Here is a 27,047-nt window from a genome sequence, read left to right as displayed (position 1 = left end):
TAGTGCTAGACAATGACCTGTTTCACTTAGCTCTGGCTTGTTTGTACCACAGGGGTCACTTTGGTCTGTCTCCCTTGCATTTGATGAGAATTTCTGTTTAAAAAGTGCCTTCAGTGAAGAATTGGCTCAAAATGTATCTGGCCTGGAAGCAATTTTATTTCAGGCAATTATAATGTTTTGGACCCCCGGCCAGTGGCGTTTCCCCAGTTTTGTGGTTGCTTTTCTGAGATCTGAAACTGACCAGGCTCACTGGCTGGTTTACTTAGGATCAGCAAACCTTAATCTAAAATGATGCTTGCTCACTGAGGTTTGTTGCTATGCCCAAACTTAATTCTAGTTGTGTTGCTCTGCTGCCACTGCCAACCTGGCTGCAGAGATGCGAGGGAAGAGTCGCTCAAAAATGCAAATGCTCTTGCAGCTAAGTGACTCTGCTCACATCCCCACCTGCCAGGGACTGGCTGGATGAAGTCGAGTGGTGGGAGGCTCTAGCTGAGCAACACCCTTGGGAAGCCTCAGCGCCCAAGGAGTGGCGGTAGGACACTGAGGACAGGTCAGAGGATGAAGGGTGCGGAAGGAATGATTGGAGGCTGAAGAAGCAACTGGCTAGAGTGAGAGAGAAGAACCAGATGCAGAAAGCAATGCAGACTCAGGACATGAAGCAGAGAAGGAAGGGCCAGAAGCTGCAGAAGGACCCACAAAGCTTGCCTTTCCCATTGTAGTTAGCTCTCCTCCCCCCTTGTCTACAAGGTCACAGAGAGCATTGCAGAACAAAGAGCACAGGTGGCCCCTCCCCAACATGATTTAAGGCTGTTTGGGGGGCATCCAGCTTGGAAGAAGACTTAATGGGAAGTAGAAGGCAAAGACCTTCAGTCCTGGCAAGTGTTTCATGGGGGCCAGTCCTGTTGGTAGGCATTGCTGTCTGGTATGCTGTTTTCTAGAATAAGGAGCTAACTTTTCTGCTTGTCTCTGCGTCTTGAGTTCTGACCTGCATCTGAACACCCTGACACTAGGGTTGCCAAATTTCAACAAGTGGAAATCCAGACGCGAAAGTTGTTGAACTTAGCCCAAAGTTGGTGAGTTGTTTTTTTTGTTTTTGTTTTTTGCAAAAATAATATTTTTTAAAGTTTTTGAGTTATTTTTAAGGAATTTTGCCAGAATCTACACTTCTGCCATGGGTTGCCATATGTCCAGATTTTACCAGTCGTTTCTGTGAATTCCGCCCAGGCACTGTTTACGACGGCCGAATCCTGGATGTATGGCAACCCTAGACAACACCATACTTTAAAGCTGTGTTATATCTCTTTATATAGTCATGATTTCAGTGGCTGACTTTGGCCTCTAAAATTCAGCAGTGCCCTTTCTGCCTCTCAAACTCCATTCTGCAGCATTGTTGTGCAGCATGGCACCCAGTATAGCCACACAGGTCACACTGGCCTAAAATGGCCTCTGATGGCTTCTCCCAAAGAATCCTGGGAACTGTAGTTTTTAAGGGTTCAGTGAGTTGTTTGGAGACCCATCACAGAGCAACAGTTCCCTCCACCCTTTACCATTGATAGTTCCCAGAATTCTTTGGGGGGAAGCCATGGCTGTTTAGTGTGCTATATCAGTGACTTATCAGGGCACCTTCTCTTTGGCAGTTTCCCAGGTCTGTCTTCTCTCTCTTTCTGGCAGTAGGCAGTACTCAATTATGGGGGTGGCGGAATTTGGGTCACCAAATAAGGGAAATGCTTTAGTGAAAACTTCCAATAAGATTATGAGGTCAACAGATGTGCAAAAGCTCTCTTATTTTCAGTTCTTCCAAGCCAGAGACACTGTCAAGCTGCTAACAAGGGAATCTGAACATTTAAGCAACATCCGGAATCTGAGACGTTGCACTCAAGTATTCTGAGAAGATAGCAAAATGATTATACATCCTTTAACAGCAGCCAGAATGGTAATTACTCATAAATGGAAACAGAAGGACCCTCCAACACTGAGAGAGTGGTTGGCAACTGTCTGGGAGGCAGTGTATATGCTGAAACTCAGAAATATTATCAGAACTAGAGAAGACAGATAAGAGAATAGAAGCTTTGTTGTAAAATGCTCCATCTTTCTTATGTATTCAAACAATATGGTGCAGGATAAAATGATACTCTTTAAATGTATTTGATAAGTTGTAAAGCTTCTCATATATTTGGACGTTTTGTTTTTTGTTTGTTTTTTTCATCCCCAGCACCCCATCAGAAGGAGTTTTGGAACATAAGATCAAACAGTATTTATTGATTTTGTGAACTTGTGTTAAACCTTTGTATATTCTAGTGTGGCTTATGAATTTAAATGTTCTGTGTTTTCAGAATAATAGTAATAATAACATTTGCTTTTGGGTTTTGTCAGAACAGCTATGAAATTCTACAAGATTTCTTATTCTAAATTGCTTTTTCAGGATATGAAAAAAGATTCTTGCACTGGTCATGCATATCCTGTAGGTAACATTTACAGGTAGGTCTGCCATAGTCAAAACAAAATAAAAAAATAAAAAAAATTCCTTCCAGTAGCACCTTAGAGACCAACTAAGTTTTTTCTTGGTATGAGCTTTTGTGTGCATGCACACTGTTTCAGTGTATCTGAAGAAGTGTGCATGCACACAAAAGCTCATACCAAGAAAAAAACTTAGTTGGTCTCTAAGGTGCTACTGGGAGGATTTTTTTTTATTGTAGGTAACATGATATGGATGAAGTTGGGAGGGTTATATTAATTAAACCACATAATTTCCCCAAGCCTGCAAGACCCTAGGGTAAGTGATGATGTCATCACTTTGCACCAGCACAAAGCAGCCTAAGAAGAACCTATAGTCCAGATTAAGTTTCTGGATATTCTGGAAATTTATCCATTTACTCTGAGTTATATCTGGACCAGATTTTATGTTGGATGAGTGGAGGCTAATCATATGGAACACATTAAGTTCTTTCTCCTGAGCAAAAGAAGTAGCTATGGAAGAGAGAGTGGTCAGCACCCAAGAAGGCTTTATAACAAACTCACTTGTCACACTTTTATCTAGATCTAGTAATAAAATGGACATGGACCTGGTCCCTAAATAAGAAAACTGAGTCTGACTTGGGGGGGGGGGTGACTCCACATTTGAGTTTTCTCCCAGATTCCTATAGCCTGAGATCAGAAATACGTAGAATGTAATTTTTCATGAACGCACCTAAGCACTGGCAGAGGAGTGCGGGGGGAGCACACCGCCCCCGGCAGCCTGATCCCGGTGGGGTACCATTGCGGCTGCCCCCCACCCGTGCTGTGCGCCATGCCCCCGCAGGTGATGTGCCACGCCCCCAGGACGTGCACCGGCCCCGCCCCCACCTGCTCTCTGCCACTGCACCTAAGGACATGCTTTCAGAACTTCTACTAATAGTAGGTAGGTTCAGGAGCATATAAAAAACACTAATTTATGCTTTTTATGCCCTTGGTATTAAGTTTCAGCAACATTCTACAAATACATTCTAAAAAGCAAACATGTTTATTACCAGTGAACTATGGCTTATTTTTGAAGAGAACCATATAAGCAGATAATTTGCCATAAGATTGTTTTACACCTACACCTACAGCTGAATATCACAATGCATTGTAATAGCCTTTCTTAAAGACAAGCAATCTAATTTGACCCAGCAGGGTTTTTTTTCCCCATCTGCAGTACATTTTGTTAGTTCTGTAGGCAGAGTGCTAGCTAAGTGTTCCCATTTTGGCATTGTGTTTACGTTGCTCTTAATTATGCAGCAGTGTATTTTTTACACTGGGCTGAATTTCCATTAATTTTTAAGAAAAGAAAGAAAAGAAATCCCTAGTTTAATAATCCCATTGCCTTTTGCACACTATTCATGTAGGTCAGCTCCCAGAAAGTATGAAGTGGGGTGAGTATCTCTGAACCTCCAGATCTTGCTGGACTAAGAACAAAAGAGCCTGCTGTATCAGACCAATGCCCTATCTAGTCCAGCATCGTATTCTCACAGATTCCTACAGGATCCCCGAAGGCAGGATCTGGCACACAACAGGATTCTCCCCACTTATGATTCTAAGTAGCTGTCATTGAGAGGTGTACTGCCCCAGACAGTGGAGATAGAACACTGACATAATTGCTTGCAGCCACTGATAGACTGCAACTCCCAGCATCGCTACAATTGACCATACTGACTGGGGCTGGTAGGAGTTAGAGTGTACCAGCGCCTGAAATGTCACAGGTTCTTCAACCCTGGTGGAATGTACACACATATTAAAAAATGCTGTGAAAATTCTTTTTTTAAAAAAAGTGTTCTGAAAAATATGTTGAAATTTGCATAGCTCACTGTCGCCATCTAGTGTCACAGTTGTATATTGCACTTTACAACACATTTAAAACATTTTATTTGCAGCTGTGTAGCTGAGTCCCTCCCCTGTCTTAACAGAACAGTTGCATTCATTTCCAACTGCGACATATCCTAGAACATGGCTGAGTCACAGTCAAAGACACAGCTTCATAAAAGACAGGAAGTGGGCTTCTTATATATGTCACAGTAGTGCACCCAACAGGAAGTGTAACAGGAAATACTTTCAGACTCCTCTTTAACACACACACAAATTAGATCATATTTTCAACTTCATTAACAGGGCAATAGGAGGAGGCTTGTTTTAGATGGAGCATAAAATTCATTGCATTTGCATAGTGTCACAAAATATGAATCATTTGGGATTTTAGGAATACACACTAGTGAAAATGTTTAGGTTCAGAAGGTTTATCAACTTGAAGTACGAAAGCAGCCCATCTCAAAATCTGCCATACCAATTTAAGTGTAACATTTCATGGGAACTGGTGTATAAATCCAGCAACAGAAGTGATCTGGTATCAATAGTGTGCATTGTTAACTAACCAAATTATATTCAAGTAATTCAGCACCTGTTTAATCAAGCTACAAAATATTAAATTAGATACAGGCCACTTCAACTCCAGTGATTTGATTATGTAGAAGAGAGAGAGGAGAAATTGGTGCATACACATGATTCCTGGGAAATTAAATCATGAGAATTAGCTAGAGATATTCCTTGGGGGTGGTTGGTGTCTATTTGCATAAAATTCTGAACTCCCTGCTTAAAAATAAATAAAAAATCCTCCTTAACGGGAAATAGCTGAAGGTACCCAAGCCTCTACTATGCCCAAGATTAATTCTGAAGGGCCTCAGAGTGATGGGAAAATACAGCCTTGAGTAAATGTAGCCATTTTATGAGAAAATTGTCCTCGCATGCTCAGACTGTTTTAAAGAAATTGCACACAGCTGCCAGGGACCTCTGATCTAAAAGCATATGTAAAAGCTTATGCTTTTAAAGCATGACCTCTTAATTGGGGTACGCAATGTCTGCACTCCAGGCTTTAAGTTAGTTCAGGTACGTTAACATCCATAAGAAATCCTGAAACTTAAGTTATTTGTGACCTTTTGAAAATGGCATTTCATATTCTAATTGAAAGGATTTTGCCTTTTTCTTACTAGGAATTTTTTGTCATGCTATTTTTCTTTCTTTTGGAGTTCAGGTGAATTTATAGAGATTGTGTTGGCTCCAAGTTTTAGGGGTATCCTGGGCAAAATGCCTTTGGGTGGACCTTCCTCCTCTGTTTGTGGGCCTGGCAGGCTTACCTGTTGCTGCAGGTTGCAGTAGGACTTTGAGCAACACTGGGTGGTTGGGTCCAGCTGGCATTTAAACCGCTAGTGCCCCAGAGTTGATGCTACAGTAAGGATTAGCAAATATGTCCCTTTCATTTTTTCTAGTTCTCATTTTCCCCATCTTAAGTTCAGCTTTAAGTCCCCATGGAAATTCATCAACATTTTAGTGTGTGTTCAGTGTGAGCAGTGGGACTGGATTTTTTATTTTATTTTAAAGGAAGGCTCAGGGTAGGTGTCAGTGTTGGGCCTCCCCAAAGTTCAGGGGCCTCAGCAACTGCTCAGGGATGTCTGGTGTTGCATCCAAACCCATAAGGAAAAGTTAAGAGTTCTAGGGAACAATTTAAATGTACTTTCTGGCCTTTTTATATTTTTTTACTGCAGCAGAATATTTTTATGCACACAAAGATGTGTGTAAAATTCTGCTGCAGTGGTAGTAACAAAGGTGATACGGGATACACCTGATGGTTACCTCAGGCTGTCATAAAATGTTGTAGGAACGCAATCCAAATGCTACATCTAACCCTTTTCCAATCCCTCGGGATACATGCTGCCTAATTACCACCATGGGAAACCTCAGGTTAAAGGGTAGAATATAAATATTTCTATCCATCTATATTTTCAAGGTATTCCAAGAACTAGCCTTCACATTTTCTGTTCAGCTGAGCAATCAGAAGCAGTGATTGAAGGACCACCTCCTGCCTCAATCATGAATAATTCTTTAGAACAAAATTGTTTTGCTGGTCCTCCAGATTTTCAGGAATACTGCCTAGGCCCTGAATTGGGTCCAGCAGCAGCCAGACAGATGCTTTCCTCACTATCTCCTTTTCCCAAACTTACTTGTATGTGGCAGTGGAAAGGGATTGTGGCACAGTAGTTAATATCCAAACATAACTATGCAACCTATTCCGGTCGAAGTGCTGGCTGGCTTTATGTTATGAGCAGTGCAGAGCTATTGCTTATTGGTGTTGCCTGCCAAAATGCTGACCAATTTCTAATTCATTTGGTGCCTGGCCAGTTGGTCAGAAGATGTCATAGCTGGATTCAGAGGAGTGGTGGGAGACACCACCTGAAGAACCCCCAAGGGAACTCCCAGGACAAGAAGGTTCAGAGACAGGGGCTTGGTGGTGAGATGACAATGAGTGCCCACAGGAAGAAGAATGGGAGGACGAGGTGTCGGAAGCTGAAGAGGCAACAGGTTTAAGTGAGCAGGAAGAGGCTAGGGCAGAGAGCAGTCCAGAATCAGGCAGGAGAGCGGGGGGCAAGAGATGGAGATGAGGCATGCTGCTGAAGAATCCAGGGAGTCTCCCCCTCTTGCTGTGACCAACTCTCCCCCCCCCCAGTCTCCCAGAACATGCAGAGAAATTGAGGGCGGAGCAAAGAGACACAAGACAATAGAGCCTTAGTCTGCTGTGCCTTAGAAAGTGGTGGGAGGGTGGGGACCTTCAGTCCTTGCAATTGTGTCATTGGGGCAAGACGTACTGGGAAAAGTTGCTGTGATCACTAGGCCTGCACAGTTTCGGTTTCTTCGAGTAAAGAGTTCACTGACACTGCTGTTGTTTTTTTATTGCTAACCTACTCCTGACTCCGACTCATGACAGAAGACCAGATGAAACCCTGTTAATAAACCTAGTGCTTTATTTGCAGTGTGTGTGTGTGTGTGTGTGTGTGTGTGTGTGTGTGTAGCTTTGGGAATTGAAAACACAGGTTCTCATTACATATGTAATAGTGTACTGACACTTCCCTACCCCCCCAGTTCAGTGATTATGAGGCTTTGACCACGAAAGAAACATGACATTTCAGCAGTGTTACGTGTGATCTCATGGTGGTGCATAGGAAGCTGCCTTGTGCTGAATCAGATCATGGGTCCATCGAGCTCTGTACTGCCTGCACTGATGTCAGAGTTCCCAACAGGGTTTTCCCCCAGCTGTATCTGAAACTGCCAAGGATTGAACCTGGGACCCTCTACCTTCATTGTGTTGTGTGATGCATACAGAATTATTTATTTATTTATTTATACATACATACATACATACATACATACATACATACATACATACATACCCCACCCATCTGGCTGGGTTTCCCCAGCCACTCTGGGTGGCTTCCAGCAGAATACAAAAACATAATAAAACGTCAAACATTCAAAACCTCCCGATACAGTTCCCCTATTGGATACCATTTTGATCACAATCCATCCAAAGGGTGATGGGCGAGTGTGTAATTCTTGCAGTGCCTAGTGCACAGCCTGGTGTGTAAAACATGGTTCCACCTCCACGAACAGAAAACCTGCTGGCAGTTTGAGTTTGCTTTGGCAGGGCTCTTTTGTTCAGCGTTTGGAAGCAGTTCTAGTTCGTGGCCATTGTATTTATGAGCTGCTTAGCCTTCGTGGAGGCAGGCGATGCCCCAGTGCACTGTGAATTCTTTAAATCTATAAAAAAATAAAACCCATTTGCGAAGAATCACACTTCAGGTAGTTAGTGAAGTCTTGCTAAACCCAATATTTAGACTGTCATTTAGAAGCTAAATATAGGATCAGTTAGAATTGGAAGTTTCTTAGGCAAGGCTTGTGGTGCCAAGGAAAAGTATTCCCAGGCAATGCAGCCCAGAGAGTGCCATGTAACAGGCACATGCAAAAAGGATAGAATCACAAGGATAAAATACTTTCATCTCCCACATAATTTGATTGGAATGAGTTCTGACTATGGCATAATAAGCTATGTAACATATGCATCCCCTGTGGGAAATGAAGAGAAAATTTGCCGATAATAGTCCTCTCACCAGCAAATGGTGCCGCATTAGCTTTTAACTTTTCTATGTCAGAAAAGAAAAAGTGATGGGAAGGTTATGGACGAGAACTCTTAATATTTCTCAGGTTTTGTTTGCTTTATGAAGAGGACACCTTTGGGTTTGCTGTCCTGGGCATTCAAGTACTCTCCTGGAAGCCACTTAAACCAGAGGCCAGGATCATGCATCGGGCCCTGTCCCCAATACCACCACAACCACTGGTTCCATTTCCTCCCTCTGTTTGTTGAATGTTGAGTTCTGAAGGGAGGTTCTAACCGTGTTCACAAGGCTCTGATTAGAAGCCTCCCAGCAATTGGGAGCCTAGTGACACTGGGGCACAGGCAAGATATTAGGTTTATATGCATGCTTCCTGTTCACCCAAACACTTGGATAGTGGACCCCCACTTTCAGACACAAAGCAGGAAGAGAAGGGAAGAGGGTATTTTCAGTTGCAGTGATGCCTTCATGATGCCGCCTCCTCAGAGAAGCAGACCAGATGCCCACTTTGTCATTTTTTGAGGTGCCATTCAAAGATGTTTTTATCCTCCCATTTTTAAAATCACTCTTTATGTTCTTTTAAAACACTGATAGTTTAAATGTGTTGGTTGCCGCTTGTCTTTTTAAAGACATTTTTGTGCTTTTGGAATTGTTTTGTTTTTGCTTATCAGGCATTATTGATTTTGTTCTGATTCGCTGTGGGCCACACGGGCATTCTAAGCCCTTGAGATCAGAGGTGGGGAATCTTTTCCAGCAGAGCAAGGGGTGTGACTCTTTTTAAAAACAAAACAAAACACGACAGGCATTCCACATTTAGACACACACACATCCATGCAGGCAAGCAAAAGCAGGATTGGCCTATCCTGTTTTGCCACCTGAGGCAAAATGGGACTGTGCTTTTCCCTACCCTACCTGCCGTGGCCCCCACCCCTCACTTCTGCAATCTCAATAATGCCTCCTACCCAAACCCAGCAAGAGCCAGAGTGCTCCACAAAGTGTTGCCATGTGTCTTCTCAGTCCCAGGGGTGAGGAAGATGAGTGGCAAGGCCGCACTTTGGAACAGCAGCCCCTCGCATTTTGGCGGCCGCAGTAGTAGGGCAAGCAGGGCGCCACCTCTTGCGCTTCTAAACAATTTTCCCTTTTCTTGCGAGGATTCCTATTCGGAATAAGGGAATTTCCCTTATAAAGGGGGAAAAGTTGACAGCTATGCTTTTTAATGTCTGAGGCGGGTGCTTCACATTGCCTCATTGGTGAACCAGCTTTGAGCAGGAGGCATTATCACAGCCAGGCAGAGCACGTTCCAGCCAGGCAAAAACACTTGAAGAGAGTGGGTCATTGGTGGGTGTAGCCTGGGATGGCTTAGGAAGAAGGTTTAGCCTTGGGCATCTGGAGAGCTGTGTTGCTGACTCATGCAAGCCCAGTCTGAATCTCCTGGATATTTAAAGTAGAGTTTTAATTTCCCCTTGATGGATTCATATTTTCTAGAGAATAGAACTTCTGAATATTCTTCCATTGCAACTGAGTCAAGCTGCCTTTTGTTTCCTTTTTAAACTAATGAAATGGGAAAGTTTGTTGTAGTGGACTTGTTAGTTTGGTGCATATTGACCTTGAGCAGAGTGCAAAGGGAGGATGTGGAATGAGATAGTGGCTTACCTGTGGGAAGGAAGAAATGCTTTCATAGAAAGTTTTCAGAAGCACTGGACTTTGTATTAACAATTGTGGAATAGATGTAAACCAACCTATCAATATTTTGACAATGTGAATCATTATGTATTGGAAACAATGCATTGTTCACAAAGGCTACTGTTTTTAATTGATCAATAGTATTTTATTTTTCATACGTTTGTTTGTTTATCCATCTATATTATTGAAAAACCAAAGCCTAAAATGAAAGTGACTCAGAAACTTACAGTGAGCTCAAGCTGGTAGTTAAAATGTCAAATAACATTGGATGTCCTGTATATATATATGTGTGTGTGTGTGTGTGTGTGTGTGTGTGTGTGTGTGTATATATATATATATATATATATATATATATATATATATATTAAAAAGGAGCAAACTCCTAAATACATTGAAGTAAGAAATGTAGGTTGCTTCTTCATACTGAATATCGGGTCCTCCCTTAAAGAGGGCACGTATTGCTGTGAGACCTGGCAACCAAATCCCTGTCTTGTGGGTGGGTTTGGTTGACAGCCACAACACCCAATTGGTAGGTTCCTCAATGCTGGGTTCAATCTGACCAATGGGACGCAGGCTAAAATGGATCAAGGGACCTACATAAGCCCATGCATGTGACCCTGAGCTTCCGCTTTTCGGTGCGTGCATCGGAACACCCGCCCACCTCTCCCTACTTTTAGGGCTTGTGCGCTTGACCTTGCTATGCCATCGTGTGTCATCTGTCGTTGGAACAGGGGCATGGCAGGAATTTCCCCCACTTGGCTGATTGGCTGTTGCCATTTGGGTTTCGCCTGCCACATAGCAAATCGTCACAACTTGTAAGGTTGAGGATAGGCTCTGGTTCAGGTGATAGGGGTGAGGGAACGCTCTCGCCATCCCTATGTGAAGGGTATTCTCTTAAAGGAATCCAGGGACTCAATGGTTTGGTCAACTCCTGCGAGGGGGTTGTGCCCATGCCTGAGTCCAGGGGGACATTTGGACGGCGGATAGAGTATGTCCCCGGCTTTCCGCTATCCAGGTGTTCACCCTTGGCTGACCTATGCTGGAACCCTGGGTCAGCGCTACCTGCGGAGCAGGGAACTAGTCGAACCAGAGCCTATGCAGCCAGTCACATGCTGTAATAAATAAAGTTGTGGCCTAAATTCTGCCAAAAACCAAAGCAAAATTTGAGTCATGTCTGAATTTATTTGGGGTGAGGTTAAAAGGTCTGAACACACAAATGCTTAATTACTCTTTTCACCATATTCTGCCACAGCATTATTGTTATTTAGTAGGACTTAAATACAGTTTAATTGCTAAAACCTGTAAACAAAATAGACATTAAAATTGCTGATAAAATCAGAAAATTTTAGATAAGATATACACATCAAATTTCTGCTGCATGTTCTCCCTAGTTAGCTAACAAGTGGTGTAAGCATATCGAAAGCTATGCTTGGGGACAGCTGTACGAGGAGCAGATGAAGCTGCCTCTGGTGTGCCTTTCAAGAAAATTGAAGGACAGGCTTTGGCACAGCAGGAGGTCCTGCCTTTTGCTGCAGGTACAGATATCGTGATCCTCCCCCATAACAAACCATCACAAAAGCTGCTTGCGCAGTTGAACAAAGTGAGACAGCCTGTACATTCAACAGTTCCGTATGTAGTCTGCAGGGCATCAAGGGCTCTGTCTTCAACGAGTCTTTAGAAGGAACTGTTGCAAGTTGTAACCTTTTATGGTTCTTTATTTAAGTTGTCAATTTTTATATGGGACAAGCTGTTAAAATTTTATATAGTTTGGTTTTTTATTCCCATTTCGCTTTCTTTATCATCATCACAATTCCCCAGCATCAGTCCTGTTTAAGAAGTGTCTCTGCATTTTAGACAGAAGGCTTGCCCGAAATGAATTCGCCACTTAAGGGGGATTTAATCCCAGCTACAAATCCAGTCCTCTTTCTCAGTTGGTATAACTTGCTCGACACGTTTATGAAATGCCGTAAGCCCTCCTCTCCCTAAGCTATAGCTTCTTGCATATTATTACACCTGTGTTTTGATTGCCTTTTCCAGGTCTCTCTTGGACTTCTACACGCTCGCGCAACCCATATACTCTGGCCTCCAGAGCGCTGGCAGAAGTTGCAGCCCAAGCTTCCTCCGGAACGCCAGCTTCTCCAGGATGAGGAGGAATGACCGTTGCATATCTGGTGGGAAACAAGTTATTGACTCTCGAATTAACTGTAGGAAAGGGGCAAGAACAGCCAATAACGGAACTGCCGAATGTGCAGAGTTTGGCTTTACAGACATGCGTATATATATATATATATATATATATATATATATATATACACGCATGTCTGTAAATCCAAACAGATTTAATTTAATCACATGAAATGGTGTATCCTTTGTTCTGAATCAATTGTGTCTTGATTTGAAATTTCAGCTTACTGTCAGCTGAAATGTTTCATCTATCCCAGTACCACTGTAGATGTGAAATGTGTCTCTCTCTCTCCCCCCCCCCCCATTCCATATTTTATTTTCCAGGAGATTTGATTTTTTTGTGGGGGTGGGGGCATGGTGCCAGATCTTAAAATGAATATGGATTGTGAAAACATGAAGTCAATCATATAGTTCATTGTTACTGCCAAGACAGAATAAATCATTTTAACATTTTGGATTGCAGAAGAGTTGTTTGTATTGAATGAATAGCATTTCTAGTCCCAAAAAAGCCTGTTATACAATCTGCCATAAAAATAAATAAAACAAAATGCATTTTTCATGAAATGTTTTTCCTTCTTTGTGTGTTATTGATTTCATGATTAAATGGAACATGCTTTTGTTTAGCATTAATGTTTCATATAAATACTTCCGATATATCCAGTTGCTGATAGAATAAATACATTCTAAATTGAAATACATTCCAGCCATACTGTAACAGTCACTTTAATCAGCAGTTAAGTATAATCACAATTGATAATAATTGCTCCATTTCTCTGAGAGTGTATGAAGAACTTCTTTAATTCTATAAATACTTTTTCTGCTACATATAGCAAAACTTCACACTACAATATTATAAATGAAGGAGGATTGAATGGTTTTCATTCACAGCTGACATTTACTGTTATACATCATTTCTGTATTTGATTTACGTAAAATCATCATTATTTCTGCAGATATATTTGCCTAACTGAAAAGTAGCATGGCATGTTTGGAACTTTTGCTGTGCAACCCTGCACATGCCTTCTCACAAGTTAGCCCAACAGAGTTCAATGAGATTTACTCACAGGTAAGGGTATGTAAGTTTGCAACCTTATTCTCAAAAGGTATGGTTGAATCCAGGCTTGGATTGATTTCATTGGCTCTACTCTTGAGTATGACTGTGTTTGCAACCAAACATATGTGGGTTGTATTCAGTGTTACTCATACTCTGAGTACATCCATTGAAATTCACGGACATGACAAACTTAAGTAAATTAATTCCAGTGGGTTTACCCTGAGTAAAACTTAGTTGATACAACCCTATGTAAGTTAGGTAAAGTTAGCATTTTTCAAATTATTAGTATGCACATTTACATGCTGACTTCTAACTGCACCCGTAAAGTGTGGACCAGTTTATTATTTTTCAATGAGGTTCAGATTACATCCTCTTTATTTAGTAAGATTATTGCTGCCTCACCTTTCTCTTGCAGCTGTAATTCTCAGGGTGGCTTGCAAAAATTAAAATGACCAAATAAATGCAGGAATCAATGAAACATTAAAACTATTCAGTGTGGTGACTTTTTTTGTACTGTTTTAGGCCATTTCTCTTTTAGAGGATTGTTGAACATCTTTCTCTTTATTCATGTCATATTGTTGGTTCATTGATTTGGGACAATTGTTCAGAGTATTGTTGCTTTAGTCAGGACACTTCAGCTGTGAATACACCATTTTTTCTGTGCTGAGTCTACAGTTGTCTCTGATACCAAGTTGTCCTGGCAGGGATCACGTTGATCTGAAATTTATGTACTGTAGATTGAACTGATAATGATCAATTTATTTAAAATCTACTTCAGTAGCTATTGGTCCATCAAGTGCTAATAGAGTTTTGAAATCTGAATGCATGTACGACATATTTTCTTGTAGCATTCAATAGCTGCACACATAGTTTACGTCATACAAACCCATCATGACCATTGTGTAATTTAAAACTCCTAATTGAAGATTTTCAATGCACAGCACCTAGGAAACAACTTTCCTTTGACTATCTCAGCTCAATAGGCAATGAATGACGACTTTAACACTGAGAACCCAAACTTGTTGCCATTGAAATCCTGTGCAAAATACTGTGGGTTTGAAACTGACTTTGGCCAATACAGTTCATTTGTTCTGTGGTTAGCTCCTAGGGTCATCCAAGAAAAGCAGCCATATTTGGGTCACTGAGGGCACGGTTGAATAATTGCTTTTAAGTTTTAGTCCTTCACTACCCTTTTCATACACAGATCCTCAGAATTCATTCTTAAATATCTGACCCAAACCTGAACTCCTAGCTGTGCTATTAACAAAACATTCTTTGGAGTCTGTGCTACAGCTATGTGCCATTATACTGAAAGGAATCATACAGAGGAGCAGAAGGGCATAAAAAGAGTGACCAGTCAATGACACTCACTCTAGCCAGCATTCAGCATTTACCTTTTAAATGGCATTTCGTCCTCTGGGCATTCAACCAAGGCTTTCCTGTTACATCCCTCTTTTCTGTACTATGGGTGGAAAGGTGGATGTAAAAAGATTCCCATGGTCTCAGTCTTTATGCTACCACGGGCAGCAGTCAAACCAACACTAGGGAAACAATAGTCCTAGGAGATCATCATTTCTAATGTACCGGATTTTCCCAGCGTACGTAATCTATAATGCCGGTAAGACTCGCTGAAGTTAGCAGCAAGTTGTAGCCAATACAATCAATAGATATATTGGTTACAAATTATTCTCAAAATGTGATTGTTGTTAGCCCCTGTCTGTCTCGAGAGAAGGACCCCAGAGAAAACACTCAACCAGAAATGGCCCAAACTCTGAGCAGAACAAAAAGGAGAAGGTGTGTGTGTGTGTGTGTGTGTTATAGTTGATAACTAAATAATTTCAAATGCCATGTTTCAATGTAGAAATCAAAAGCCGTGTACATTGCTTTCTTTGGTTATAAAGTAAAAGAAGAGGTGTCAATTAAAGTGCTGTAGGTGCCAGCACAAAATGGTTGCCATAAGCAGTAAAAAAGGCTTTATTTACATATGTTTTATGGCAAGTTCAGAGGATTTTTTTGTTTGCTTGTTTCTGAAAAAAGTATAATAAATATTTGAGGAAAAAATACATGCCCTAGCATAATTTACTTTAATGCTTCTGTATAAGTCTGCAGTTATGTGTTGCTGGAAGCAGTTAGTAGATTGAGATGCTAGAAAATGAAGGGTTCCCTTCATTTAGTGGGCGGTGACTGGGCTAGTACACGGAAAAGACTTAAAATGAAGGAAATCTGAAAATGATACTGTCCTGATCCACGAGACAGTCAGAAGGATAGAAGCCTCGATAGCTGCTTGTAAATTATTCGTAAATTGGCACCCTGAAGGCTGTTTGTTACTAACGATAAATAAAAAAATTATAGTGTAAACATTCCATATAGGATTTATTTTCAGCTGCAGCTCCGCACAATTTCAGGTGTGAGTATAAAGGTGTCCACCTCATGTTTGCCTTCTCTGTAGACCATATAGCGGTTAGGCAGGCATTATTTCAAGTCTCACCACAGAGTTTAAGAAGTCGTGTCAGCCACAGTGGGCCCCGATTGCCCATATTTGTGTTTCCAGGCTGTAATATGCGTGGTTCTGGCAACAGTTTGTGGAGTTTGCTTAAGTAGATTAGGCTGTGAAATTCTGAGGGAGGACCCTTAGTATCTTAGTCACTCCCAGTTTGTCCAAGTCCACCACAATATTATGTGCCTTCTTATATACAGAAAATTCAAGTTTCCCCCTGTAACAGGCTTTCTTAATCTGGCGCCCTTCAGATGTTTTTGACCATAACTCCTATCTCACAGGGACTGATGGGAATTACAGTCCCACACATGGGGAGGGCAATAGGTTGGGGAAGGCTGTTCTGGAAGATCCTCTGTTAGATGTGCACTTCAAAGTAGGCACTGCTGACACATAGAGCATCCGGAATGTTCCTTCCAGCATGTGTTGCTGCCTCAGAACAGCTTTATGCACACAAATATGTGTGCAATATTCTGCTGCAGCAATGATAACAAAGGTGATATAGGATGGTGCCCTCACGCCATAGGTTGGTGTGAAAAGTTGTAGAAACAGAGCTCAAATTTTCCATCTAGCCATTTTCTAAATGCTCTCACACTATTCTGAGGGAACCTGCATGATAAAGGGTGGGTGATAAATGTAATAAGTAAATGCATAAATATTCATGTTTTGATATACTTTGGAAGAGCATTTCTATCCAAGCATTGAAATGTAGGCTAATCACCGGGCCATTGGTATAAAGGTGATACCGTATTCCTGCTCAAATTATTTCCTCCTGGAATGTTGATAGTTAGCCATGATTGTAAGACAGCTTCACTGTTTTGTTTTCAGTTGCTCTCAGTCTTCTAGAAGATATTTATAAATGCAGCTCCCCCCCCCTTTTGACATTAGGTTTTCTTAATGAACAAAGACTGAGGGTAGGTTCCCAGGGTAATGCTGTAGCAAATGGGGCTAATATAATCACATGCTTATTAACAAATAATTAACCAGAGCAAGGGCTTGGTAACCAGAGTTGATTACATGGCTTCTGTGTTACAGTCTCTTATGATGTCCATGTCTTAAAAAATAATGATGATACAAGGATACCTGTTGTCAGGGCTTTTCCCCCAGCCAGAACTCGCCTGAACTCGGTTCCAGCACCTCTCAGGTAGATGCCATTGCAATTCTAAGAGAATGGAGGAGTTGTTAACAGTGAGTTCTGGCGCCTCTCCTTCTAGAAAAATAGCACTGCCCGTAGTTGTTGTTTTTAAATTAAATCCCTCAATATAAACGTGTTTCTCTCCATGACCAGCAGATGCCTTTCTTAGCTTTCTGTTGCCAGGAGATGCTGGTTATATGGTGACATGCAAAAGGGACTTGGGTAGTGGCTCCCACCAGTAGAATACCCCCTTCCCAGTGTCAATTCTGTTTCTCATTTTCACACCAGGTATTCACAGAACGTTAGATATTAGCAAGTCATTTTTAACTATGAGAAATCTGAAGCCCTTTTATTTTAAGTATTTGTGTTTTATCTGTGGGCATTTTGCCTACTCACGTTGCTGTTGTAATGGCTTGTTGTTCTGTTTGTATCTTTTAATTGTAAAATTGGATGTCCTTACCCCAAGATCAGTAACAGTGAAGTGATAGGGGACTCAGTAAACAAATAAAGCATTTTTGCCCCTTTCTTCAGCCAAAAATAGTATCCCCGAGCAGCGTACAAAGCTCAGAAATGAGACAGTTCCTCTTTTAATTTTTTTAAAATGATAAGCAACTAGGAACCATTTTCTCTCTCGTCCTAGCAGAGCTCTGTGAACCTGCCCCACCGAACAAGCAGTTTGAGTTCTCTCTCTCTCTCTCTCTCTCTCTCTCTCTCTCTCTCCTCGAATCTCAAGGGCCATAAGAAAAAAATGCCAGATGTTTTTGCCCAATCCCAGCTCTCTTGACATCCGGTAACTCTTTTACAAGTTCCTTTACCATGCTTGCTGGGAAACAAAATCCAAATGCAGAAAAGAAGGAAAGGCAGCGATGCCCATTAACTTTGGGGGCCCCAGCCCCCTCAAATATTTTATTGGGAGGAGGGTGAAGGAACCTAGGCCACTAGGAGTTGGCGCCTACAATAGCCAGATAGCATTGAGAGTTGTCTTGTTGTTGGCAGTTCAGCTGAACTAAAGAATGGAAGGTTGACCTTAGTTATCAACATACATACATAATACGTTTCTATTATTCATGAATTCCTCCCCATGAGACTGCAGCTGCTCCAGAGTGGGCTGATCTGCCTCCAGGCGGGAGTTAATCTCCAGGAGGATATTATGCCCATGTTTTAGAATCCGTATTCCAGTGAACTTCCTAGCAATATTACAAGCATTCGTTTTAACCGTATAAAGCCAAACCTTTACAACCACCTTTGCAGTTTTGATACCGTACTGTCAGAAACAGCCTTCTGGACTTTTGCTCTTGCATCATTTCTGCCTGTGGAAGTACATAGAGAAAGGTGGTGCTGCAGGTGGACTCATGTGAGATCACGGGCAGATTCACCCCAGACAGTTAAAGCACAGTTTGTTTATTTTTTTCAATCCCAGAATTGAAATTGGGACTGTTTCAACTGCTAAGAACACACAAGGTTCTGCTAGGTTGGCCTCAACTAGGGCCAGGGCCTTCTCAATATTGGCCCCGACTTGGTGGAACAGCCTATCACGGGAGACCAGGGCCCTGCGGGATTTGGCATCTTTCCGCAGGGCCTGCAAGACGGAGCTGTTCCACCTGGCCTTTGGGTTGGCTTCTGTTTAATATTTATGCTTCATCTTTTATTGGTGGGTTATTTTGAAATTGAGACCTGCAGTTTTAATTGAATTTTAAATTTGTATTTTAATCTGTTATTTTAAATTGATCGTTTTTATGTTTTTTGTTGTGATTTTAATTGATGTTAGCCGCCCTGAGCCCGGTTCTCTGGCTGGGAAGGGCGGGGTATAAATAAAATTATTATTATTATTATTATTATTATTATTATTATTATTACTACAAGCTGAGTGGATAGAGTGTTTACACAGAAGTGCTACATTTCCTTATGGGGCTTTCCAGATGAGTGTTTATTGAGGGATGGGTGAGCCTTCATTTATACTTTTTTTTTCACAGGCAGCACTGGCATCAAAACATCAACCCACATTCCCCCATTTAACATAGTTACCTTTTCTGCTGACAACCACTTTACAATTAAGCCCCCCCTCTCGAAGCACCCTAAATCACATTTGATGTTTAGATACATGTAGCATTCCATTATTACGTAATTTGTATTTTCATTAATGTTTAAAAGTGCCTTCTTGCATGGTTAAAAGTGCCCCTTTGAGTTAATTCCACGCCCGTGAAAATTCCTTTTAAAAAAGCACAGTAAAGAGCTATAAAACTTTGGCTTCTTACAGAAAGGATTATGTAAGACCTTGATGTGAAGGGGCGGGGGGAAGGATTTGAGGATTTTCGTCTTTTGCTTGGATTTTCTGTGTCTTGGTTTATTACTGCTTATTTTATTTATTCCTTTTGCATATCCCTGAAACAACTCTAAACCTTTGCAACAAAGAAAGGGAGAGATTAAATAAATAAATAAATAAATAAAATTAAAACAAACATTTCAGCCAGAAGACAACAGCTCATTCAGACCAAAGAATGAGATCCAATATTTAACCTTCAGCTATCTTCAAAAGTCAACGACTATTAAGCGTTCAGTATATCACTTGCATGAAATCCTGGAAATATGACTCAGGTGGTCTTCCATTATGAAATTAGAAATTATTTGCTGCACCGGGGTGGGGGGTTGGAGAGTCATATCAGCAGAAGTGGAAAGTCAAGGTGGGGGGGGGGGGGAGCTCTGACACTACAACCTTGACTTCATAGCCGCAAGAGTGCTATATGATTGTACTGTACTGACACCCAGGCGTAGATGTGAAATTACCAAGCATATGCTGTGGTATATACTTTAAAAAACCAAAAAACTCTGGGAAATATGAAATACATTAGGCTACACCATTTAGCCCTCTGCAAAATGTTGGCAGGTAGCCAAGAAACTATATAATCAGTATAAAACATTAACAGGGTGCCAAGTGATTCCTTAGAAATAAGTCATCATGCCGTCTGTATCAATGTCATAGACAATATGGCTGCAACCCAGAGCCCTCCCCCCACTCCGTTCCCACCTGGTTTGTATGGTGATCCCACTGCTGGCTAAAGCTGACAAGAGTAACAGCAACACCCATTGTCTTTCCCCTTGCCAGCATCGGCAGAGTACTGCGTGCTCTTTGCAGCTTCACAATGTCATCGCCCATCCTTTGCGTCAGAATGATAGTTATAAGGCCCTGTGTCTCAGAACTGAAAGCTGTTATAGCCCGCTGAAGAGACTGGTCTTAAAAACCAGTCTGGAAACAAAAACAAAAAAATGAGCAGCTTTTTAAATCAATAAGCTCTCAAGCAGCCCAATCCACAGTTCTCTTAAAGTGAAGCCCGTTGATTGAAGACAATTCAGCCCCATCAAAGTCAATGGAAATCTTCACGTTTCATTTGTTCTGGCTTTCCTAAGCTGCAGCTTAAGGGGGGGGGGGCAGGGAGTTTGATGCAAGATTTCACTTTCTAGTTTTTAGGAATGCCTTAAACTTCACATAGGTAGTCATTGGTATTTCCTTTTGGAGTAATTACTTTTTTCAGAGGATGGTTTTTAAAAAAAATGCCCATATATTTTGTGTGTATTTGTATGTTTAAATATAGATAAAGATAAATATGGTGGTGGTGTTTTTAAGGTGCAACAAATTGTGGGATTTAGACTCTAGAGTATGCAGAAGACAGCCCTAGGTTGTTTGACCCTTTAATTAGTTTTCTTTCTCCCTCCTGCAAGTGTCCTTATTTTCCAGGGACAGTCATGGATTTACAGAGACCGTCTCAGTTTCTGATCCAATCCCAGTGTCCTGCTTTTCCTTAGAATGTCCCTATTTTCATTAGAGAAATGTTGGAGGATATGGAGTTATGTGACCCCTGAGACAAGGTAACTATACAACCTTTATAAGACATCAGAAGGCAGCCTTGTATGGGGAAGTTTTTTTTATTTAATATGAAATGTTTTATTATGTTTTTATATATGTTGGAAGCCGCCCAGAGTGGCTGTGGCAACCCAGTCAGTTGGGCAGGGTATTAATAATGATGATGGTGGTGGAATAGGACGTCCTTATTTTCATCGGAGAAATGTTGGAAAAAGTCTTGGGCCAGTCCTGGTGGTGGTCATCTTTGATTTGTATATGTCATTCTTCTGGGGCTCACAATGTCCAGAGTACTTGTTTTTCCTGCTGGCATTCAGTCTTGGAAAACATAGGAACATCACAGAAACAAGGGGTCTTCAATTGTGCCTCGAAACCCCCAACCACCCCCCCAAAATGAAGACACAGTGATGCAGGATTTTAGTTTAAGTTATTGGGCAAAATTTAGGCCACAACTTTATTGAATACAGAATGTGAGTGATATTGGCTTAGGCACTGGAATCATCCAAACTATATCAGACTCCCACTTGCATCGCGGGGAATCTGATAAAAGGGTGAAACACCGCCAGAGGGAGCCCCACCGATGCGGACCGACTCAAGCTCACCCCCAGTGCCCCCGTGGGGTCCTGGTATGGCCCTAGCCCCTACTGCAGGGTTTCGGACAAGACCCAGGCCAACCCCTGATCCTTTTAACGGAATACCCTTGAGCTTGGAGCGGCAGGTGATGGCCTCCCCCCCCCCCACACACATTGTTGATCCTAACCGCCAAACCTTACAAAGTTGTGCCGATTGCTACACAGTAGGCGAAAACCAAATGGCTCTGCCAATCTGCCAGATGGAAAAATTCCTACCAGGCCCCCATTGTAAAACAGGTGACCAACAACCTCCATAGCAAGGCCAATGCACCAGATAAAGGAGTGGGTGGGTGGGTGATCTGCTGCACGAAGGCAAAGAGATCCAGCAAACATCGTGCAGGGATTAAATAATGTTTCACGGCCATCCCACAAGCCAAGCCATTGGCTTTAGAGACCAAGTGACCGCGAAACGACCAACCAGAATGGAGCAGGGCATCCTTGAAGAGGATCCGATTTGTAACACACACACACGGCAGCAAGAGGAAAGCCCCCAAGAGTCTCCATGTGCATGGGAAAATAGATAATCTGTGACTAATCTATGATTATTCATAGATTATTCACCACTGGCTCACCCGTTTCCAGAAAAATAACAATTTTCTTGTTGAGAGTGGGGCCCCCTACTGTAACATGGGATGAGCAAATCTGTCAATGTTGGTTTCTCACTTTTTCAAATCTAAAGTTCAGTTCACCACATTTCTGCATTTAAATAAAAATTCCTCGCCAAAATTTGTCAGTATTTTAGAGCATAGTTCTCCAAATATGCACATTTTTGCAAGCTATTTCCCCTAATATAATGCACCTTTGTGTGCTTTTAAAAACAAATATATGCTTTTTTATGCAGATATATGACTTTTGAAAGGGAGCTTCATTGCAGTTCATACATTACTTTGGAAATTAGTTGGGTTCATATTAAAATGCAAACTAAAACGAATCCCTCCCCTATTGTTATTTCTAACAGAGGACGGTCAGCTCCACTTTCCATTTCTGTGCCAGGAAACTACCACTGCCATCCTTGCCACTTAGGAAAGAAAGTGCAAACTTCACTAGTTAGATCCATTTCTTGATGCTATCCAAAGCCCCAGAGCACACTTGCTAAAAATAAGGTTTTCATGTGAAAGGAAAATACACCAGGTTCTGAAGCTAAAGGGAATGAAAAACTTAAGGCATCCACTCACCATCTGCTGGTTCATTCCTGCAACCTTTTTATCATGCTCATAGGAGTCACCGAGCATTCCTTTGGACCTTTTGGCATGAGCAAATTATGCTTCTGGATTTGACAATTAGCTAGCTTTCTTTTAATTTCTCATTTCAGGCAGGAGATAATTTTTCTTTTCTTTTTGAAATTATCTGTATAGTAATTTGAAGGTCCAACTGATCGCTTCTAAGAAAACCAATCTTTACTTTTCACGTAATTTTTTTTAAAATTAGGCTGGATGTGTTCTGCCCTTGAATGTATCAATCATTGTTCCATGCTCTCAAATAATCTGAAAAGGCAGACAGCCTCTGTACCTGTGATTGCCAGTTGCTGGGAACCACAAATGAGGAGAATGTCTGCAGGCGGTTGGAGGATGGATGGTGGCTAATGGATTGAGGTTGAATCCTGACAAGACAGAAGTACTGTTCTTGGGGAACGGGGTGGGCTGGTGTGGAGGACTCCCTAGTCCTGAATGTGGTAATGTCACATGGTTCAAGGCAGTTCATCTGCGGCTTGTAATTAGCTTCAAATCATGGTGGTTTCCAGGAAAATAAGGCTGGGTCAAAAAAATATTTTGATCCCGAAGAAATCTCCACCTCCACAACAACACAATCCCAGCAGTGTTCTAAACCCGAGAAGGGTTTTGAATTGTCTTCATAAGTGCAGCTGGCTTTCTGATGCAGAAAGAGTACAGTTCATCCCTGCTCTTATTCAGACTGGACTTTGGAGGGATGATAAATAACTGAACAGGGCTTGAGTCTGATGTCAAACATGGGTATTGTTTAGCAGACATGCCCAGCATCCTAAAACCATGAAGTTATAACAGCCACAGCCACAACTGATGACAGAAATCAAATGGCCAAAGGTGTCTCGGTGACCTCACAAGCAGATGTACTCAGTAGGCAGCCTCCTGCAATCACCACTGGGCACTAGATAGGCCATTTGTTCTCCATCCTATCGACTTAGGATTGTGTGAGTGAAAGCCATGCTGTATAATTCTGCAAGTCTCAATTTGTGTGGCATGGTTGTGATCACAGAGCCTCCTCAAATATGACAGCAACACTGATCTCTCCCTTCTCTCCCCACATGGAGACAGGGACCTTTAAGGCAGGAGTATCTGAGAATTCTTAGCATTGACATCTCTTTTCAGTATGAGGGTAGAGGTCTGGAACTTATGAGGCAATGTAGCCCACCTCTGATCATGTGCAGAATCTTTCCATTGGTAGTGAGTACCCACAGATTTCTTCACCGCAGAGCAACCCTGGGCTCTTTCCACAAACTTAGCATTAAGGTGCAGGCTTGGTGTGTTTGGGGACCAGGAGTGTAGTCTCTATATGTTAAACACAGTTTCCTTTCAATTCAAGCAATGGAATTGGGCTGGGGGCGCATGCAAGAGTGAATGGATGTGAACTTTATAGGCAGGGCAACAAGAAAGGCTTCTGCACAGACAGGGTGAATGGGTGGATGGTTCAGTGAAATCCTAATTCAGGCAGCTAAATCTTGGGATGCAGTTCATTCCCCATACTTCATAGAAATATTTCAGGAGGGGGGAAATTATTGAGGAAGTTGCTGCTTAATTTGTCTCAGGAAACTTTCCTTGTGCTTCCCCTTTCTTCTCTCTGCATCACTTAAGATTCAGTTACCAGTTCGATTTGGTTAATAATGTTTACTGTTCCACTGAACTGCTTTTGGAAGGGCAGCACTGATGTTAAAAGCAAATAATGAGGTACAAAGAAGCAGGATTTGGAGAAAAGAACTAATCGTTTTCTTTGCCTGAGACATGCTCACCCTACGTGTATTCATCACCTTTGCTCCTTCTATTATGAGAGGATTCTGGTTGTTTATGTTGCTGTCTGTGCTTATATGATGGGATGAGAAATCAGATTGGAGGTTAATGTTCTCCAGCTTGCCTTGTCTATGAGGGCAATAGTGTTTTACTACTGAGGGGCAGAGGTAAAGCTGTTAGAAGCCTCTCTGCTTGTATACGATTTCTCTGGTAGTGCTGATTGGAACCTTGGTAAGGCAAAGGAAGCTCATCTTTCCGGAGCTGTTCATTCCCATTTTGGTTCATGATGTAGGGGATATTCCTCTTAGGGGCGCAAGTCAATACAAGGTCATCTCCTCAAGGCTTCTCAAAACTATTGCTTTCTTGTGGCGGCTACTACATACAGGAAGTTGTTTAGCATGCATTGAATTGCCACCCTGACACCATCTAAAGTTTCTTTTTATGGTGGCTTGAAAGAATGTATGCACACATGCTATTTTGGTAGTTCCACCACCCACAGAAGTATGAGGATTAGCAGTCCCTAAATCATAGCTGTCAACTTTTCCTTTTTTTGCGGGAAATTCCCTTATTCCAGTGCCATTTCCCATTGCAAAAAAAGAGAAAGTTGACAGCTATGGCCGTTTCCCAATGCAAAAAAAAAGGAAGGTTGACAGCTCTGCCCTAAATTGTGAAACTCCTTCCCCTCGGAGATGCATTTAGCATCTTCCTTATGCAGCTTCTCTTATATTCTGTGGACAAGTTTTTTTTATGGGAGTGCCACCTCTATAATGCTCTGTTTTGGTTGACTTATCCTTGCAATTGTTTTGCTAGTTTCCATAACTGTATGATTTTATTATTGCATTGATTTTTATTGTAACCCACCCTGAAACCTTATGGTGAATGGCAGGTAAGAAACTGCATCAATAAATTAGCTATAAAGTATGGATGGAGCAGCCACCAAGTGAAGTGAATTTCAAGCTATTGTGGCTCAAGATAGCCATGCTGGTCTAGCAGAACAAGTGTCATAGATTTCACAGAACAGTGTTTAAGATACTGGAGTGTTTAAGATACTGAACAGTGTTTAAGATACTGGAGGCAAACCTTCACGTTCCATAGAGTTGTTTCTTCTTTCAGATCGAGTCCTTCCAACTTCAAGCATACAACTTGTTGTCAAGCCATGTTGATGCATACTTAGCTGAGTCTCCTCCAGCCATAGCAGATAGCAGGATGAATAGCATAGGCTGTAGCAGAAGTGGAACTTTAGCAAAACAGAAATGTTGTTGATTGTGACAAACATAGGATGGGATGGAAATCATTGCCTCTTTATACCCCTAGTCCCAGGTTAGCTAGTGCTGAAGCTCATGTTGAGTCATGGCAATGGGATAAAGGCCACCATGTGGTGTAAGAAGAACTGAAACATTTTGTGTGAGTTCCAAATTTGACAAAATGTTAGTTCTTTTCTTCTTTTTTACATTTCCCATTTCCCCTGTTAAAATTAGATTTTATTTTATTTTTTAAAATAAGCTTGGGGAGGAAAGACCCTAAAGTGATAATGTTAATTTACAAAAGGAAATATTTGTATACTCCTCAGTTAAGCAGCATTCAAAAATCCAATTAAGCAAATAAACATTTATTTTTAATTTTGGTAACAGGTGTGAATGAGAAACATTTAATTGAAGATCTATCTTGCCCCCACCTGCAATTATTTCAGTTTTTTTCTGGGAAGGTCATGTTAGTAAAAGAAATGTGAGACGAGAGCAATTTTGCTGAATACATTTATTCTGAAGGAGAATTTAAAGGAGCATGGACTAGTTATCCATTTCAGTTGTTGTTGGTCTCCATTTACTGTTGGTACTCAGGTTCAGCAAAATCGTATAAGGTTTTAAATGCTAGCCTCGCTCTCTCTCTCTCTCTACCTCTCTCTCTCATACACACACACTCTATCTCTCTCTCTCTCTCTTTGTATTTTTAATATTTGATTGGGAGCCACCCAGAGTGTCTAGGGAAACCCAGCCAGATGGGTGGGGTACAAATAATAAATTTATTATTATTATTACACATACACACACTCCTAGTCTATATATAATGCTAGTGGGTTCACCAAGACTGTATGGCATCAGAGCTCTGTAGAATCAGGTGATCTTGAGAGCCAATAGGGTTCGTCTTGGTGCTCTGTATAAGAACTTGATTTGACTTGGCTTTTTAATGTGGGCAACTTTGTTCATGAGAAAAGCTACTTGCCAGACTATTGTCTATCTGCCTCTGCCTCACTTGGTCCTGATAATATTTAACATCATACGTAATTTTGATTTCCTGGGATCTAGGCATTCTGCCGTGTGCCTTACTCAGATGGGAAGGTTATTGCAATTAAAATCTAAGCAAATGGAAATGTTGACTTGCGCAGAGCAAAGCAGCATATAGAGTCAAAATCTTTAATTATAGGATGAAAGGTTTTAAATGGCAGCTAATTGTGAAAGCCCACGTTCAGCACTTTTCCTGCTCCATCTCCTTGAAGAGCAGCCTATTAACTAAATTGGCTGTATACTGGACAGCCGATGAGCAGTGTTTGTTTACAGTGGTTTGCCCCCAAGCTTTTGAA

At 41.5% G+C, this 27,047-nt stretch overlaps 1 protein-coding gene across 2 annotated transcripts in view; it reads left to right on the top strand.

Annotated features, from left to right (window-relative positions):
* IMMP2L (inner mitochondrial membrane peptidase subunit 2) overlaps nt 1-12,400 on the top strand; it is a 448,622-nt gene extending 436,222 nt beyond the window's left edge. For both annotated transcript variants that reach the window (XM_033163446.1, XM_033163445.1), the window contains exon 6: nt 12,171-12,400. In XM_033163446.1, the coding sequence (XP_033019337.1) occupies nt 12,171-12,290 (120 nt within the window). In that variant the 3' untranslated portion in view covers nt 12,291-12,400. The remainder of the gene's footprint in view (nt 1-12,170) is intronic.
* The last annotated feature ends 14,647 nt before the right edge of the window (nt 12,401-27,047 follow it).

Source organism: Lacerta agilis, chromosome 10 (assembly GCF_009819535.1).
Source record: "Lacerta agilis isolate rLacAgi1 chromosome 10, rLacAgi1.pri, whole genome shotgun sequence".
In the NCBI taxonomy this organism is placed as follows: domain Eukaryota; kingdom Metazoa; phylum Chordata; class Lepidosauria; order Squamata; family Lacertidae; genus Lacerta; species Lacerta agilis.
This window is presented reverse-complemented; position numbering and strand designations above follow the sequence as displayed.